A 19,921-nucleotide genomic window follows, 5' to 3' on the forward strand; every position below is an offset into this window, starting at 1 on the left:
AAACCAATCAAATGATTGGGGTACCTACATGGTTCTTTTTCAACTTCTGGTTCCTGGTAATAGAATAAAAGTTGTCCATAATCCTTAGTTCCATTAAGGAACTGGTCCATCATGTCAATCTACAAGAGACAACAAAAAAAACATGAGATATAATAGTTAACAGATAGACAAACCAATGGATAGAGAAACAAGAAAAACAAGATGTTGCATGTTATGTGGAGCTACATGTATGAGTACTCCCACTCATTTCAGTCGAACCTAGAAAAGGGATGCAAAGCTATATACCAAATATCTAAACATTTCCTGAAATAGAAACTGAGAAATTTTGTTATGAAAATTTCCATTTAGCATCACCTGAAAGTCAGTAAACAGGAAGTAGACGGATGGACAGACAGAACAGAGTAGGGGTAAAAAAACTTTTAAACCCTGTAAGCATACTGCTGTAAAATATTTCTGCTAATTAAAAGAAACACAATATGATTTTAACTATTGTCAGTTTTTTTCTTCGTCTGTTTGAAAATTCTCCAAGTAAAATCAGTTCCATAGAAAAGTTAGGAATAGGGCATGAAGATCATTCCACTTATTCAACTATTACGAAGTACACATATCTGCAAACAAAGAAAGACCTGAGCAGTATACTGAACCAAATACACCTATGGTTTAAAAATTATATTATAAATAGGCAGTAAGTCTTCAGCTTATAATTCTAATTCTTATTACTCCATGTAGAATTAAGCTGTTACCTAATTCTTGTAATTGTTTACAAGATATAAGTTTGTATAGTTCTTTAGTGAAAAGTCTTGATAGAACAGTCACATTTCAATAATAATTATCATTCAAACATCCATCTTTTTAAATATTTCTTGATATTCTAATAAAAGCACTTTTTGGTTGCTTAATGAAACTTAAATTTCACCAAAATAATAATAAAGGGAATCAAAAAATGCACATAAAATATTTGAACTTAGTGTCTTTGTCAGCAGAATTGGGGAACTACTTATTCAAATGAATACTTGTAATAGGATTTAAACATCATTCTTCCCTTTTTTTGCTTTTAACATAAGATACCCCCTTTTCAAACAAAAAAACTAGTATGTAAGTCACAACATGGAAGTATAGTGTCAACACTTCTATGGTTAATATAATGACCTACCTGACTTCCCTCCAGAATGGCATCTTCCACATCTGACACTTCAAGGCCAAGGCCATCAGCCACTGTTGTGAGGATATAGTAGTGACGCTCATCTAAGCGGGCTCTCTTAGATTCTCTTTCTTCTTTGAGCTTTTGCTGGAAAAGAAAATAATCATCTTAATTCAATTATCAGATTACTCATGCTGGTCAACAAAACTTCATGGTTGTTATGTAAATGTTTCCAAGGCAACCAGCACCTGAAGCTACAATATTGGAATCCCCTTGTCCTGAAAAATTTTGACCTAAACCTTTGACCTTGATGATCAATACTGTTCAAGATATTCTATTCCTAAGAACTAAGCTTGGGCAAAATCCACTTGAGGATAATGGTTTTAGAGTTTTCATCAATTTGCTACTAACCAAATAGCACACCAATATCTTTCCCAAATTCCATGGCAAATAAATAAAAACAATTTCAAAAAATTGTCTCAGCTAAAACAGCATGAAAGCTTAAACAAATAGGTCTTTCAGCCCTGAATATATGTGTCCTGTTAGCCTTATGCTATATATTAAGTCAGTTGGAGGCCCCCTGGTCAGAATTACATGAGAATACTAAGTACATGTATCTTAATATAAAATATTTAATTCATCATCATGTGAAACTTCTAAAATTTTCTGCAAGTGGTTAATAAATAAATTGTTTTTAAAATTCTATTTCAGCAAACTAGGACGAAAAATACTTTTTTAATGTCTTGTTAAACAAATATCTTCTGACAGTTGGACTTGCAAACAGCACATGGTTGACAACACACAAATTTCCAACTGCCTGGGCATTACCATGCTGTGGAAAGGGGTGGGGGAAGAGGAAAAATCTTATTGGTCCATATTATGAAATCTGGGTCTACAAAGTTCCATAGGGCCTTAGTACCACAAAACTCACAGAATTACTAAATTCTGTGAAATTTCTTCATTGTTTATGGTATTATATATTACAGACTTTGATTGGAGTTACCATGGAAGCTAAAAATATTCTAAAACTTCATGTATTTTATAAAGTTTTTTATAGTGATGGGTCAGGGTACAACATTCATTAGAGATATTCACTACCTTCTGGAGGTAGACCTAGGGTAAGGGACACAACTCTTACAAATCACTGGAACAATTACCTAGGGAAGGGACACAACTCTTACAAATTAATGGAACGTTTGTATTGAGCATTTTACATCAATATAATGTAAGCATCAAAGTAACTTTGACTGATTCCATTATGTTTCAAGTGAAAGCTTTATAGGCTTTGGTGAAATTCAATATAATACAAACATATGGCCGATTTCAAGAGTTATTTCCCTTACCCTAGGTCTACCTCCTTAATAGCCATAAAATTGAAACTTAGAATTGTAATACATCATTGCTACATATTTGGTCAATTGATTGATTATGGTTTAACATACTAAATGAATTTTCATACAAGACAACAAAAGAAAACATTTTTTTTTATTTTCATAGTATCATCTTAATGAAAAAGCAAATATTTAATCAAAACAGCCTCCTATATAATATCTACAAGCAACAGAGACAAAAAATAGTTCCATATTCTTTTATCTGATGAAATCTACCGCAAAATCCATAGGTTTCAATGTTTTTAATCAATCACCAGGAAGGATTATTTAAATAACATAGAACTGGATTGTTTGATCTTTGCATAATTTAGCCAGTCGTATTAATCTAGATTGTTTAATTTTATTGAAATCCATGTAATAACCATAGTGACAGTATAGATAAATGCATCTAATTGTAAGTTGGAAACTTGTGAATTGTAAATATTTGATAATTTTTTTATAGATGGATGCTACCAAGAAAGATTACCATAGATTACCAGTTTATGCATATATATATATTGGAAAAAAGAGTGGATATGGTGAAACGCAAGAAAATACACCTGGGTATAACCTATATCTTAAAGTAAATATTTTCAAAGATCATCAAAAGGTCTCTTACACGTATAAACACAAACCTTTATGTAAGTTCTGTTTTTTTCTTGGCAGAAGTTACATTGCATTCTCACATATTTTTTTTAACCATAAAGCTTTCTTATATTGTGAAAGTACCATTGTTTGTGGCATACCAATTTTGTGGTTTTCGTGGGTAAGCTTACTCACGATATTTAGTAAAAAGGAAAAACAGAAAGGAAATTTCCACTGATGTGTATAGTGAAAACCATGAATTCAAGGATCCATGAACTTATGTTTCTTCCCAAATCCATGAAAATTAGACAGTATCCACGAATTAAAGAACTTTCAGAGTACATATGTATTTTTAAACAGACATCAAAGATACAATCTTCAATCTTTTTGAATAGTTGCATAACAGTAAAATTTAACACTTAATATGACTCGAGTTCCAAATGAAAATAAAATATGTTTCATTGGATGATACCAAAAATTACTATTGTTCAAGATGGTTGACATACTACAAATATACTTGATTTGTTTTTGTATACTATTTTGACAACTAGGGCCATATCATGGCAAATTAGTGTGGGATCATTGTTGAATATTTTTTTGAATTTGTATCACAAACAAAGTTACAAACATTAAGCTACAAGATTTCTCCTTCCTCTTCTTAACACTTCTGTAGATTCTACTTTGTGACAATTGCTTAGATTGTGAAAGAGTAATTTTCTATCCTTATTTTCAATTATTTAATCACAGATTTTTTAAAACTAAATGGAAACTTTTCCAGCAACACTAAATTCAACATCACATTTTGTCCCAGTGACCTAACCTGGCTCAAACAACCATCCAAACCTCATACAAGTACACGTATGTACATTCTAAGAAAATAATATCAGACAAAAATTACAATGTATCAAAATATAACACATTGTCAACAAAAAATTCCAAGGCCTGAAAAGCCTTTTTAAAATATTTTAAATTTCAATATTTCATACGACATTACTTACAAGTTGATGCTCACGATTAGCTTTAGTTCCTGCCATAGTCATGGTTAAGACAATAACACTAGCGGAAAAATCCAATACACTCAATCATAGTAAACTATTTTTCAACACATCAATAGGTACTAGCTATAAACAACAATAAAAATCCAAACAAAATTAATTGTTGCCAAGAATTTTTTAATCGATGTTAAAACACCGACAGCAAAACTCCTCTCAGAAAATGATAGGTAATTCAAACTTAACTTTTCTATCAGTCGAAAAGCTGAATACACATTGGCTATTGTCGAGAAAGTTTCACGTCACTTAAGTGATCAAACAAAATGATTTTGGTATCTATGAACATATATTGAGTTGTGTTTGACTAAAAGCTTATTCAATTCTAACGGAAGATTGACTATAGATAACACTATTCCATGTATTAATTTCAAAACTCTCTCTTTTGATATAACCTGTTCTGACGGATCAATAATTTTGAGAGAAATTGTTGTTTTAAGTATTTTCACTTTTCTTATGTAAACACAATACCATGCTTATTGATTACGATTCACTCGATTAATCAGAAGTTTAAATGTTATTAAAAAGAAAAAGTAAGGTACGTGTCAATTGAAAGATATATTTTCTTAGTTTAAAAAAGATCTTAAATGCTTTTTTTAAGTAGATTAGGTTTAAATTTTCCTTAAAACTTATATTATGTAATTATTTCACAATATATATCATAGCAAAACTTAAAGTTTTTAATATTCAGTCATTACACTCCCCTTTCTTTTCCCCCTCTTCTTTTCTATGTTCACTTTATATGACAAATTATGCAAAAATGATTAAGCAAGTAATGCAAATTAAATCTGGTACTCATTCTAAAATTCTTATATCCATTTACAAGTTTTGATCTCAAACAAGATTAACCAAAGGGAGCTAATTCTGTTATAAATAATGACAATTTTAACCCACAATCTGGCAAATCAATAAAAATAGTTTATCGAATGGATTTAATAAATGTCAAGGTTCAAAATTGATTTTAAAATAATTTTCAGTTCAATTGAGATATTTATCTTAATTACATGCCATTTGCACATTTCAAACTTATTATTTAAATTTCTTACTTAGATTTATTATTTGAATTCCTTATTCAAAATTAATCTTTTAATCAGGATAATTAACACTTGATATTATCTCCCTATAATATATTACAGGTACAAAGAGTGCATAAATATTTATTTAATTAACTACAACAACAACATTAATTGTTCATTCAATAAAACATGATCACTGACAGAACACCCCTGTATGTTGGTCAACTTTCTAGATATAAAATTAAGCTTAAAATTATATATTACCTTCTTATTTATTTCTTTTTTTTTATATATAGAATCAATTTAACTTTTAAGTGGCTATATATATGTAGGTGTGTACTTATCTCTGACATGGCATCTTTTGGCATCTATTATTATTATCATTATTGTTATTATTATTATTATTATTATTATTATTATTATTATTATTATTAATATAATAATACCAATAACAAATATAATGCAAATTTCAGCATGTTGAATTTTATCAGTATCCTAGAAAATATATGTTTTTGACAGAGTTACCTACCCTTGAATTATTCAAAAGTACTATAGCAGTATATTGCAGAGAAGTATGGATTATCAGGTGTCCATTTATAAGTTCTGAAGAAACAAGTCATGAAATTACACCTTCAGAGGGTGTGTTCCCATTTCGCCTTAGCTGTGAATAAGTTAAAAATAGATAAAAAAGTACTAAGGCAGAATGGGAATTTTTATATTTTTATGTTATAAAAACAAAACACTAAACAAATGTGGTGTTGTTAGAATGATTAAGGCAAAATAATTATAAAATCAATTTTTATAGGCTTTTTTTTCTTTTTTAAGCCACTAATTTAAAATATCTGAATACTTTTTCAAGTTATGATTAGTCTTAATAAAAATTCCTTTAAAAAAATACTGATAATACATATAAATTTGTTTCATATTTTAGTACACATACAATTTAGGGACTATTAAAAAAAAATAATAAGTTCGAAAATGAGATATGATTTTTTTTTAAAACAAATCTAATGACTGTATATGTGTATGATTGAATAGTTACTATCGAAGTACTGATTAAACATGTACACATATAATTGAGAATTAACTTGTACATAAAGACAAAATCACTTCGGAGATTTAAAAGACTTGGACTTTGGAGATGCAGCCCCACCATCTCGAAGCTTCACTGATTGTTATATATGATCTATGAACCTTCACAATTGTGCCCGCTGACCTCAGCCTGATACTGTCTTCTGCTGTTGTTTTTAATTTTGTTCTGCAGGAATCATGCTTTTATTACGATTTTGCTCATTCTTTGTTGTATGTTTCATATGAACATTTTAATTTGCCTCTTCATTGTTTTATGCTTATAAATATTTGGATGTGCTTCTCTGAGTTAAGTTGCTATCAAAGTTGTCAGTCATATCATATTTATTTTGAATTTTGTTCTTTAATAGTATCCATAAAAAAGGTGATTTAAAACAGAAAATGAAAAGGCCATTCAAAAAAAAAAATATTAAGACAAAAACCACTTAAACACATCACAAAATAAAAATAAATAAATTGACAAAAAATATCAACAAGCAATACAAAGATTTACATATACATGTGTATATTAGGTTTAAATGCTATAAAAACCCAACTTGCACTTAAAATCACATGTTTAACTCAAGTTCCCATGTCGCCTTAGTTCACTCCAAATTTTACTAAGGCGAAATGGGGATAATTTTATTGTACCGAATTTGACAGCTAAGGCGAAATGGGAACAAGCCCTTCAGAATGATGATTTTTTTTCACTGGACATGCTTATCATCCACTGCCTAATTCTTACAGAGACTGATACTACATAAAAATAAGAAATTCTAAAGAAGAGGAAATTCAGAAAAAAGCACAAACATTATACAACCTTAACAGACTTGTCTACTCACCAGCCTTTCAACAGTTTTTCTATAATGCTGCACATGTTTGTAACTTTGTAAAAATGTTACTTTGTTTGCTGCCATTCTTACAGATCCTAATTCCATGAAGGTAGTTCAATCTACATCGCCCACAAATCACATATAAACTGTTGTTACCCAAAGTGTCTTAAAAAAATAACTTTTTCAAAGAAAAGTAAGCACAAATTTTCAAAGTAGCCACATAATAAGGAATGGTTACACATCAGGAACCACCATGTCATATTCAAAATTACCAAGATACTTTTACAGTGTTGGGCAATGTCTGCCTATAAAGAAACTCATCCTTTACAATGTCTAGATAAGAACAGAAAATGCATGTCACCAAAAAATCAAATGATATAAAAAAAAACAATTAAGGAACTTTTTACAGAAAAAAAAGTAGAAACAAAGGGAGGAGCAAAATTGAGAACCCAATACAAATGTAGAATAATCGTAAAACTTTATTTGTTCCTGCCCAACATCATTACAAAGTTACATGCGAATTGGCTGGTTACCATGGCAATAAATAAGAAATATCTCAATAATTACAAGATAATTACTTTTTACAGACTTTGGGGAGGTCTTTTTGATGACTATAATTTCATCCATTCAGAATTAAAATAATTTCAATCAATTGTTTGCAGCAGTTGATCAAACGCTTAAATACAGAATCCAATCTTCTTTATCAAAGAGAAATTAATTCTCCCCAGGTAAATCATCAAAGGAAATATCACAGGTAACATGGATATAAAAGGTACAGAAATTTACATCAGGTTAACTTTGATGCATTTTTGCAAGTGTCTTTATCACACTGTAGCATCTTTATAGCCCTGGAACAAAAAAAATCCACCTTCCTTGTGTTAATGGTGAAATATGATGCTATAAATAAGTGTTAGTGTAAAATAAGCCAAATCAATCAATCTTTTCCCTTTTTAAGAACATAAATACATTTAAAATAATATTACGTTATTGGTATAGAGGTGGAAATTGAACTGTAACTTTTTACTTGAATCTACTTTTTTTTCTCCGTGATTCCAACACTATCATCTCAAAGGCAATTATCAATGCAAGAGTAATCAAGGGAACCAAGGTTATAGCGATACTATTATCTGTATAAGTTACATCTAATTCTCACATATGTACCAGAAATTTAAGTATTTAGTGGAATCTTCCCTCAAGTTTAATACAATGTACCAAGGTTTAGCAAGATACAGCTAGTATTAAAGTAAGAATTAACTATCCAAGCAGCCACATCAATATGCTCCTTGAAATCATGGAGACTTTGGTGACAGCAAGCATCAATCATCAATAACCCTGATAATATCGTGTTAATAGCATATGAAGCAAGAAAAGGTTGTATAATATCTTGATTTTCTGATGTAAGGGAGATAACTCTAACATTAAAACAGAATATTCAACATCAGCAGCTACATAAAAAGAATTGGTCTGTTCCATACTAAGAATATGACACCTGATTCATATTATTTTCTATCATTAATAATCATGACATAAGTCACTATACTGTAACCAATGTAAGAAGATACTCATTAATGCTTTCTGAGAAGAAATGCAAATAAAAACTGCATCCAGAAATTTTTAGATGGAGTCCATTCAAATGTACTTAATCAAGGGATTTGTCAGTTTATGACAAATTTGACTTTGTTTTCAAATGGAATGTCTTAAAGGGAATCATGTGACTTTAAACACATTTAAAATGAAAATGAACCTAAATCCCGATACAAAACATGAATACCAAATTTCACTACAATCTGATTAAGTTCAAGTAACCCAAAGAGACCTTTACATAAATAATGTGAGAAATTGTTCACTGCTTCCATGAGTATTTATATCATCTTACTGGTGTAGAGTTTTTATATGTATATAGATTGATAATTCATCCCCATTAAATGATAAATGTCCTGTATTGCACAATGATCAAGATGATATTTAACAGTTTTTCAAAACATTAAACAAATTTAGCACTGCAAATTGGAATTCAAATGAAATATGAGAAATTAATGTAAAAGATATGATATGGTCTTTCATCAAAGTTGCACTCAGTAATAAATGTACCTTATATAGTTTTACAAGATTAAACATGAATTTTACAGGCTTGAGTTTCCACTTCAAAAGATTGTTGGGTTATTGTTATATAAACTTTTCTTTGTGACACCCTCTTTTGTTCATAATTGTGAAATTTGTCATGCATATTTTACAAGATGACAATTCAACAAGATTAAGTAATACTCTAAGGTGTATGATTGAATATAACAAACTTTTGACAAGGGAACGTAGATAACCCCACAGAAAGTTTAGTTAAAAGTTTTAAGTCATGGAGCATCTGCATTCAACTTTGAATATTGAATAAATAAATTTCCCATAATGCATCATTTCATATGAAGTTCTTACCTTGTACTTCTGTTCTAAGACAATAGCAAGTAAAAAAAGCATTTTTATGTAAAAGATGAACAATTTGCCTTAATTTCTGGTAAAACCATGACACAATTTTCTTCTTTATTTTCAAGTCTCAGTTCAATGTCAAACAATCCATCAGTTAAGGAACACTATTATTTTGACATTTCAGTTTGAAAGGAAGAATATTTTGCCATTTCAAAGTGTCTGACACTTCATCTGTGGATCACTGATAAAGATGTATTTGTCATAATTAGTGTGTAGACTAATTGTTCTTTGTATCAGGAAAAATAATGAATAGCACAAATAAAAGAATTAATTTTTAAAAAATTCATAATTATTAATTTTCCATGGTAATTTGAAATGCGCATTTACACAGAAACAATGACTATAAAATCTGGATTGTCAATTAAAATTTACAGTAAAACCTGTCTAAACTGAACCTCTTTTGCTGTAAACTCTGTTTTGTTTAGACAGAAGTTCCATTTAACCAAATACAATTAAACTGATATGAAAGAACTTTCAAAAAAAGTGTCTGATTTAGAAAGGTTTTCCATTTACTCGGGGTTCAGTTTAGACAGGTTTCATAATAGTAAACAAGTTACTGTAAACAAATTGATGGTAAAAGATACTTATGTTTACATTTTGGGAAGTTGTCAATAAAATGACTTAACTGCATCAATTTCTTCTTGCTCTTTTGTGAAACTTTCAATTGCTCTGGAACATTAGTTAGGTGAAAGTATAATTTTGCAAATCTTCTACTTCGGATTTATCATTGTACAAAATGTTTCGTATAGAAACCTGGAATTGCCCAAATTGAATCCATAAATTCAAAATGCAATAAACTAGCAATATTCAGCCAAGCTGAAATTACAACAAGACCTGAGTTATACAAGTATGTCTAGACCTGCCTTTGACAATACACATCATAAATATATGCATACATACAATCATATTAGTGCAATACATTTTGAGTTAGAGATTACACTTATAATTGGTACCATTCAAATCATATACCAGCAATGACAAAAAATGTTGAACAATATAGGAAAACAATCCTTGTTAATATCTTCATAATAGAAGGTGCATGTTTTCTATATGTATTAAAACATGGTACAAAGTTTAAATGGTACTGATGCAATCTTTTTTGAGTTACAGATCATACAAAGTAAATGTAGGACCTATATTCACAACATAAAGTGACAGAAACTTAACTTAAAATGTAGGTATTGTTTAGTTTGTCAAATTTCTGAATAATAGAAGGCGTACAATTTTGTTTCTTTTTAAATCTTATGATCCTATGGCTTAAATAAAATACCTGTGTTCCCACTAACCATACTGACCCTAACTTTTTGTGCCTATCTTTTTTAAGGCATTTTTGACAAGCACTTTTAAGTCTGAATGTGTCTCCATTATAAGAGCATGTTTAGTGAAAACTTTTATTTTTCTTTGCCTGATAATCTATAAATTTACTTACTATCATTCCAACAACATGCTGTGTCCTTATCCGTGTCCGAACTTTATTTACAGCTCTTTTCAAAAATCTATTCATGTTTTTTTATGAAAATTTAATTCTTTCCAGAATACAAACAATGTAATTTCAAAGCTTACATTTTATGATTATAATTCCCATCTAGATCAAACTTCACTTCATTTCCAAACTTGGAAAATTATCTCCAAACATTTAATTTGAATGGCATCTTTGATACCGTATGCATGTAACTTAAGTGAACAAATCTCACTCTTTACTAGAATTATGAATTTTTATGGTCCAACATCAAGTTCGTAATGTCTCAGGTAGATACAAAATTTGAATAATTCCATAAACTTTTATATCTATCAAAATTTAAATTCTTCATCACATTATTACAACTTATACTACATTTCACTATAGGATGAAGCCAATTATCTGAAAACTATAAATTATTGTCAAACTGATTGTCCTCTGCAAATAGATTTCCCCCTGAAACTAATGATAATGTCACTGTCATTGCCATAAAAAATCAAGACATCAGTAAGATACAATGAATTATTGAATACATTCCAAACAAGGGTGAAACCTGAGCAAAATAAATTCATCTTTCTTGTTATGGTTGATAAAGCAGTAAACATTTAATGGAAGGAATGGAGATATGACCATGTAGTAATATTTTTACATGACAAATTGATAAAACAGACTAGGTCCATGTAATTAGCAGGTAGAAGAGGAAATTGTTGGCAATTAAAAAGATCGCCAGGACAATCGGGTATAAGCGAGAAATTCAATCAATGACAATCAATCCAGTGACTTGTAAAGTGATCACTTTTGTCTTACCTTTGAAGAATCAGTGGAACATTTCATTTTGATATATCTAGCAATCAGTAACTATGGAAACAAATGTATAATTATGCAATGATAAATATCAATACATTGTTGTAGTATAAACATTTAAATGAATAATGTATTTCAGTGTAATGAAATAAAAGAACTTTAGTATGAAACAATTCATATAAAATTAAAAATTCATCAACTGATAAGGCAGTACGATAATATTGTTCTAAAACAATGGCTAATATTGAGATATTGATGCTGAATAGAACAACTGGGGAAAGCTGAAAAAAAAGGAAAAGTTGATGCTGAATAGAACAACTGAGGGAAAGAGGAAAAACTTAGCAGGAGAGTATACTATGTCAGTGGAGAACTGATTCTTATAAAAATACAGATCAACTAAGACAATCATGAAAGTACGACGGAAACCATCTTATAATAGTGGCATAAACAAAAATGTTTGATAAAGTTCAAATTAAGGACCAGGATAATATTTTTCGCTCCATGCCTTATTTCTCAGTCAATCAACTTTTTAAGTTTCAAAGTAAAAAATTTCAAATAACAAAAAAGGAAGTTTTCATATTGATAATGCAAAGTCTGTAAAAAAGAAAAAAAACAAAAAACAAAACAAAACAGAAAACCTTTTCAAAACTGACTCATCATGCTAAGAATCTATCGATTCCAAAAATGAAGTTGATGCATTGTCACCTGGACTCATACAGGAGGGATATCACACGGCTTCCAAAATTGCTTTCAGCATACATGCCCCATTTATATAAAACCAGTTACCATATTTGAAATCAATCTGTCCCATAGCAGCCCAATTTCTGTATGAATTAAGTCCCATAACTCAAAAATGTATATTTCAAAATATAAATATAAATCAAAAGAGAGCTGAAGAAAAACAAACAGTTCAACAAAGTTTCATGAAAATTGCTAGAAGTTTTATTCTAATATTGGAAAACCACCCTTTTCACAACAAAATCACAGTTTCAGAAAAATGGGTGTTACCACTTTCTAGTTATAGTCCAAAAACCGCAAAATCTGGGGTTTTTTTGTGAATAAAGTCCCATAACTCTAAACCCTAACACCAGAAATTTACAAAAATTGAAATTGAGCTTACTTTAACATAAACAAAAATCTAAAGTTTCACAGACACTACTGCAATGGATTTTCAGCTGTAGTCTGAAAACTCTCCACAGGTCCAATAACACAAATATGAAAAATTGAAAATTTGTAAAAAATTAAAGGCTCAAAAGGAAACAATTCAACAAAGTTTCACAAAAATTGGGAGCAGCATTTTTTTAGTTATAGTGCAAAGTGTGAATGATGGAAGGACAGTCACTGGTATACCATAATATGCCTCTCTAGAAAAATTGGTGTATAAAAAAATCAGTGCTCCATAATCAAGTTCTTATAGAACATTAGTCCAAATCCAAATAATCTGATTTTTTTTTCTTTTCAATATTTTCCTTCATGAGTACAAGAAGAACTTCTATTTTGGTGTATAAAAAAATCAGTGCTCCATAATCAAGTTCTTATAGAACATTAGTCCAAATCCAAATACTCTGATTTTTTTTTCTTTTCAATATTTTCCTTCATGAGTACAAGAGGAACTTCTATTTTTTACTATCTTCCTGAAGTGATAAGTATTCAAATAGATTAAGTAATATTAAGCCTACCTGTATTTTATATATAGTTGTTTTAAACATAGGATTTCCTTTCCCAAAAAGTTGTCTTTTTAACATTGTTGACGTTCTCTTCATATTCATTAATTTATAACTTATGTCATATCAAAACATACTCAGCTCTGTTCTATACTTCTGAATAAATTTCTGTCCTGATGGATTGTTGATGCCAATGAGAACTTAAGGAGGTATACTTAGGGTACAGGACATAACTCTTGAAATCAGCGATATGTTTATTATCATATTCAATTTCATCAAAGCCTTTCAAGCTTTCATTTGAAACAAAATGAAATCAATCCAAGTTACTTTGATGCTTACATGACATTGATATAAAGAGCCTGTAAACAAACGTCCCAATGATTTTTAAGAGTTGTGTCCCTTACCTAAGGTCTATCTCCTTAAAGTCATCTAAATTGTTAGTGCTACAGAAAAAAAGAACCAGAAACTGAAACACTTCCAAAAGGCCAATAATCCAATCATAAAACTGATGACGAAATTTCAACTTTACAGGATGCAAAACTCAGTGGTCAACATCTATAAATGAAAAGTTTACAAACTGAAGTCCCAGACAATAAAACCCTGTTTAAATTGTATTTTGATCCCACGTTTCAATTTTTAATCATTGAGTTGTAAACCAACATCCTTCAACACAACTTTTATCATATCACTATCTGCTTAGAACAGACAATATGTACCAACTACTTGAGCTGAATTAATATGGGATAATTTATGAATAATGATAAAACATTTATGACTTGAAGTTATGCTACTTGAAGAGGTCAATTTCTTAATCAAAAGACAAACAATATCTACAGAATAGTGATAAACCAGAGGCTATAAATTCCCACCAATTTATTATGATTTTTACATTCCGGCTGCACTTTTCTGAGTAACCTTGGAGCTTACTACAACGCCTACAATTAAGTGTAGGTCCAGCAGCTTGTTTTATTTCTAATTTATTGCTAATCTAGCATTCCAAGGCATTTCACCATATAAAATTCTATTGAAATTATAACTATGTACATTTTATAATATGAGTTTTTCAATTACTTAGAGGTTGAAAGGTTGGTGATGGGACTTTAAATCACTTCAGAATTAAGTGCAACCTTAAGCCGATGGTGTGAATCTTAATCTCTATATTCTATACTTACATTAACCATAAACTCCAAAACGATATTTATCAGAATTACAAGTGCATCATTTATTTCCCAACATGAGACAAATAATCCATCCAAGTGGGATTACCTGCCCACCTGAATGTTGTTACTTCTTTGAGCTAAACAGACAAGTACTGTTCATGTAAAATTCATGTGAACCAAGCTAACATTGAAATTCATATGAACTTCACATGAAATAAACATTAACATAATTTTGATATGAAATTCACTTAACATGAACTTCATGTAAAAAGTTGACTGGATTTTCATGTGAACTCCTGACACAAATTTTATTTGCTTAATTATAGTAAAAATCATGTGAATTACGCGTGAAAATTATGTGAAATAGTTTTGCTTGTTTAACATATTTAAAATATGGCTAAGTATATCTGACTAATATAAAGCAGGGTTATTCCATTGATCAACACCACTACATGTCTGGACTTGTGCATCACCTTCATATATTTGTCAGTGTCTACAATATGTATATAAACATAAATCATGTTATAATGTAGGTAACAATTTCCTATGTGTAATGTCCAAATGTTGAAAAAATGATCAACATGCTAAAAATGAAGGAAAAAAATAATTCAATTTCTCAATAGTAAAAGGTACACATCTTAAATATGTATATAATCACCATGCAAAGTTAGAATAATTATGCTTGAGTACCTTTTCAGTTACAGATTACACAAAGTGAGTACCTATTTAATGTGGCAGACAGATGCATGGAAAGATGGATGGATGGACAGAGTTGAGTGGCTACTAGATCATTGTTCTTGTCTGGAAATAAATATTTGCCACGACACACCATACTAAAATCAATCAATCAATCAATCAATCAATCCCTTGTTATGTATGAAAAAAGATAACATTTTCAGCTCTCCCCTTTCTATGAACAATACCAGTGAAAGGGTGCTTCTTCAAATAAAAACACATGGCTCCAAAACCAATCAAAATTTACTTGTTTTATTGTAAGATGTGTTAACAGAAGTACAGACTGAATGAGATAGAACAGCAGTATATAAAAATACAAGTTAACAGAAGTACAGACTGAATGAGTGATAAAACAACAGTATATAACAATACATAAGTCAAAGGAAAGCTTTAAATGCTTTTGTATCTTTTTCAGGGTGCAAGGGTTTCAAAATTTTGATGTGGACCTTTCATTGTTGACAGTCAATAATGGTTACCAAAGTGTATAGTTAAGCTTTCTGCTTGCAAATGAAACAATTTTCAGTTTTGATAAAAATGGACTAATAATCTGATAATACAGCAAACTTAACAAGTTTTAGTCACTGAAGCAGTGCAAAGTGTAATTAACTGATACAGGTAAACATATAGCTTTACTTGGGCATTACATTTAGTGAGTATAAATAGCCTTTGTTCTGTTAAATTTAAAACAACGCTTTTATTTTTACTCAGAGACCACAATTTCCATAGTATTTGTTAACATGCACTTGAAGGATACAAGTAGAACAAAAACATTGCACTCAGAGGAGAAAATTAACTTAACAACTCTTATTCAACGTTTGTAAAAATATTGAGCTACACAGAAAATTCTTTGATTTCTGAAAAGATATAAATAAGCTATTTCTAACACTAAAAAAACCATTATTTTTGTAATTCATCATAATGGCAAAATTCATGCCAGATGAAAACCTAAAATGAGGTTTAATTTATTTTTTTTCTTTTCCTACAAGATCTAATTTTAACCAAGAAATTAATTCATTAAATAGCTGAAAAACTTGCTCAGACATTTAAATTTTTGTTATATAAAATATTTCACTACTAAAATTTGTTTATTAAATCCATCCTGAGTCATAAATGTCAACAGAAGGTAAACATTGGGTCACTTAGCAACATGTAAACAAACACTACTTGAGAAAGTATAATGAAAGGGAGAAAACTCAATCTATTTTCTTGTTACTACAAGAGTTCTTTATGAATTAAAACACTGTTTCATGTACAATACACTCATCTGGTCAACATGAAAAAAAAAGACTAAAAAAAATGATTTTGAAGGGTTGCACAATAAGTTTAATAAACATCAGTAATGTTTATTGTGATTACATACAGCTTCTCTTGTATACTCTAATTCTTGCACTACTACCAAAGCCTCGACTCAGTTCTGTTTGGTTGAGATTGGTTAGGTACTGGTCCATTTAAGATTCAGACACTGCCTATGGTAGAGGTGATAAATGGTGAAGGAAAACCCACCAACAAAAAGTATGCTTTTTTGGTTTACATACGCAATATTTTTATTTAATGGCAGTCCTTTCTATATTCAGGTCTGTATTTTTGAGAAAACCATACATTCATATCCCACTTAAATCAATCAAATCAAGGACAATAACTCTTGCAAAATGTCAATTTTATACACAATCCATATAATTTTTAATTCAAAAGTGCAACAACCAGATGACAAATACTGATTATTGAAGTCAGAACAGTTCTGAATTAAAAATGCATGAATAACCTGCTGTCTAATTTTTCATAAGTACCATACTTAAAAATCAACACATGTTTAAAGTTCATTTTGGGTTCATTTGACAGGTGTACTGTAATTTGTTGGGACCAAGAAGACTAATTTGTAAGACACCTAGAACTACAGATAAATATGAATTCTGACACACTGTGGGTTTGAACCTTACAACTGTCAAGGTTTTCATGGACTTTTTGTAGCTTTGTGGTCTCATTAAATTTAAATCATGGAACCTTGAGCCCCTTTCCAACATCCAAGCACACATACCAGTAAACTGTCTACATAGGGTCTGCAAGTCTTGTTCTAGTTTGATTTTTTTAACAGAATTTCAGATGTAGAACGTGATGAAATCCAAAGACCACTCTGTATTTTATTGTTTACTTCCAGGATCTAGAAACACCACATCACAATGCAAAATTTTCTATTTCATACATTTTTCTAACACTGTTATTATGTAGAAATAGAAGTAGATTCATTAGAATGGCAGACTAGTACCTATTCTCGTGAAAATACAGAGTCACATGACTAGACTTACATACCCAATTGATTAACAAGACAGTACCCCCCCCCAAATGCTAATCGTATTTCTAATACAATTAAAAATGTATCTCAATTTTTTGTTTGTTAGTGATCTCTGTAGGAACACAGTGTGTGTGTGTGTGTGTATGTGTGTGTGCATGTATGCATGCATGCGTACAGGGAAGGTATAATAATGTGCAAAATTTTACTATCTAAGTCTCAAATGTATTGAAAAGACAGAGTCAAAATCTTCAAGATATATATTAATTGATCAGAATGTAACAGGCTATTTTCAAATGTTAAAAAAACTGAATTACAAGCATTAAAAGGTAGTTTAATTAGCCAATCCAAAATTATGAATCATGAAGGAGAAAAATTCATTCTTTTCATAGTTATCCCTTTGTCATTTATACACAGTTACTGCTAGAGAATTCATTAAAGATATGTTTCATAGTAGACCAGGAATGAACATAAATGCAACCTCATCATGGTTGATTAGATTTACTGAGCAAAAAAAATTTCAATCAGTCAGCCAAATTTTTTAAATTCTAAAGAGATGTAATGATGAATATATACTGTTTAGTTTTAGTTACTTTTCTTCCTCATTACCAAGAGAAGGAATATAGTGCAATTGTCAATAGATTGTGAATTAGCATATTTTAAAAAATGATACATTCTAATAATTTTTAAGGCAAATGGACTTAAAGTATTTCAAACAAAGTTTTTATTTTAATCTTTTGTTTATTTTTTTTCAGTTTTATATAACCATTGCCCATTCACTATTCCAATTTGATTTAATTCTTTACAACAATAGTTACCAATACAATTTTATTCTTACTTCCAATCAAGTTTGTAATGGCACAATAAAAGGATAATAAGAGCATTGAATTACAAAAAATATCTGCAGATACAATGTAGCAAAATAAAGAGTTATCTCCCTTACCCTATTGAAGTGAAAGAATAATTGATAAAGCATTAAAATCTTCCATCAAATAAGATATACAGATCAATAAAGCCACAAAAATGAGTCAAACTCATGATATTGCATAACTAAACATTTACATTACAAATGCTTTGCATGTCCCATTTCAATTGTTCACTGGCCAAACCAGGAGGTCGAACCACAGCCCCCCACTTTTTAAAAGAAAAAAAAAATTATCGTTTATTTTTGGTAAAAAGCAATTAATAACTTTTAATAATATTAATAATCTTTTCTGGATCCTCTCCTGTTTTAATCAAGATCTCTTTGAACCAGTATCACATCCTTCAATAAATCTATGACAACCACTGCATGCAAAGGTGTAATCCATTCATGGTAATTAAGATAAAACAAATCGATTGCATGTTAACATACTTGGAGAGATGTAAGAGAGGAATTTTACAAATTACACGGAAAAATCACATAAATATTTCCTTTGTCTGACACTCTGATAGTACAAATTAAAAAACAATAACTCACTGCGGACTTGCGTGTGTACGAAGAACCCCACGAATCCATCACTATGCTGATTATTTATACGTCTATTATCACATAGAAATTCACGAAAAATTATGCCAAAATTCAACTTCCATGTAAAACTTGTCTGGTGTACTGCAATAAGGACTAGAAATTTTTAATTAAATTTTCTATCAATTATTCTGTCAAATTTTAAACCTTATTAAAAAAGTCCTGAACACTACGTTTTTTGTTTGTGATCAGAAAGAAACAGTTGGACAATTGTTGTATGTATCAATATTTTTAAAGATTTTCTTTTTGATATAGTGGATAAAAAGGCTTTTTATTATTAGTCGACTACATCATGAAATAATGTTATGTGTCAATAAATAATTTAAATTACCAAGTACTTAATAGTGTTTATTATGCTATATCCTAGTCTGGTAAACATTACATGTACCAGTACATTATGTGGAAGGTGCATTCATTACTATAAAATATAAGTATGGATACATAAATTTATTACTAAACGTTTGATTTCTACACATGGCAGAAAGCCAAACATTAGGTAAGTAGGAGATTAATGGAAATGTGCAGGACTCAATTGTACAGCTACATACAATATACATTTCAGAGATAGATCCAAGGAAAAGGGCAAAATTAGGGCAAAAATAAGCAAATAATAGCCTGAATCTGCCCATTTTTCTAGACCCCTCCACTTTTCAAAATTACTGAATATATCCCTACATTTGTTGAATAGGTTATAAAAGGTACAATTCATAAATACAGATACCTACTCCTTATGGCAACACCAAGAGTAAAAGCCAGTATCGAAAA

At 29.9% G+C, this 19,921-nt stretch overlaps 1 protein-coding gene across 9 annotated transcripts in view; it reads right to left on the minus strand.

Annotated features, from left to right (window-relative positions):
• LOC148616576 (dynein axonemal heavy chain 5-like) overlaps positions 1-19,921 on the minus strand; it is a 98,116-nt gene that overhangs the window by 56,568 nt on the left and 21,627 nt on the right. For 5 of the 9 annotated variants that reach the window (XM_088583781.1, XM_088583778.1, XM_088583779.1 and 2 more), the window contains 2 exons: positions 1,154-1,288; positions 29-119 (listed from right to left, as the gene is read on the minus strand). In XM_088583781.1, the coding sequence (XP_088439907.1) occupies positions 29-119; positions 1,154-1,288 (226 nt within the window). Of the gene's footprint in view, positions 1-28; positions 120-1,153; positions 1,289-4,094; positions 4,315-10,969; positions 11,111-13,482; positions 13,582-19,108; positions 19,253-19,921 lie in introns of those variants that run through there. The other 4 variants (XM_088583786.1, XM_088583782.1, XM_088583784.1 and 1 more) reach the window with 4 other exon arrangements.

This window comes from Perna viridis, chromosome 5, assembly GCF_037379345.1.
Source record: "Perna viridis isolate PV_CMFRI_1.1 ecotype Kerala chromosome 5, ASM3737934v1, whole genome shotgun sequence".
Taxonomy (NCBI): Eukaryota; Metazoa; Mollusca; class Bivalvia; order Mytilida; family Mytilidae; genus Perna; species Perna viridis.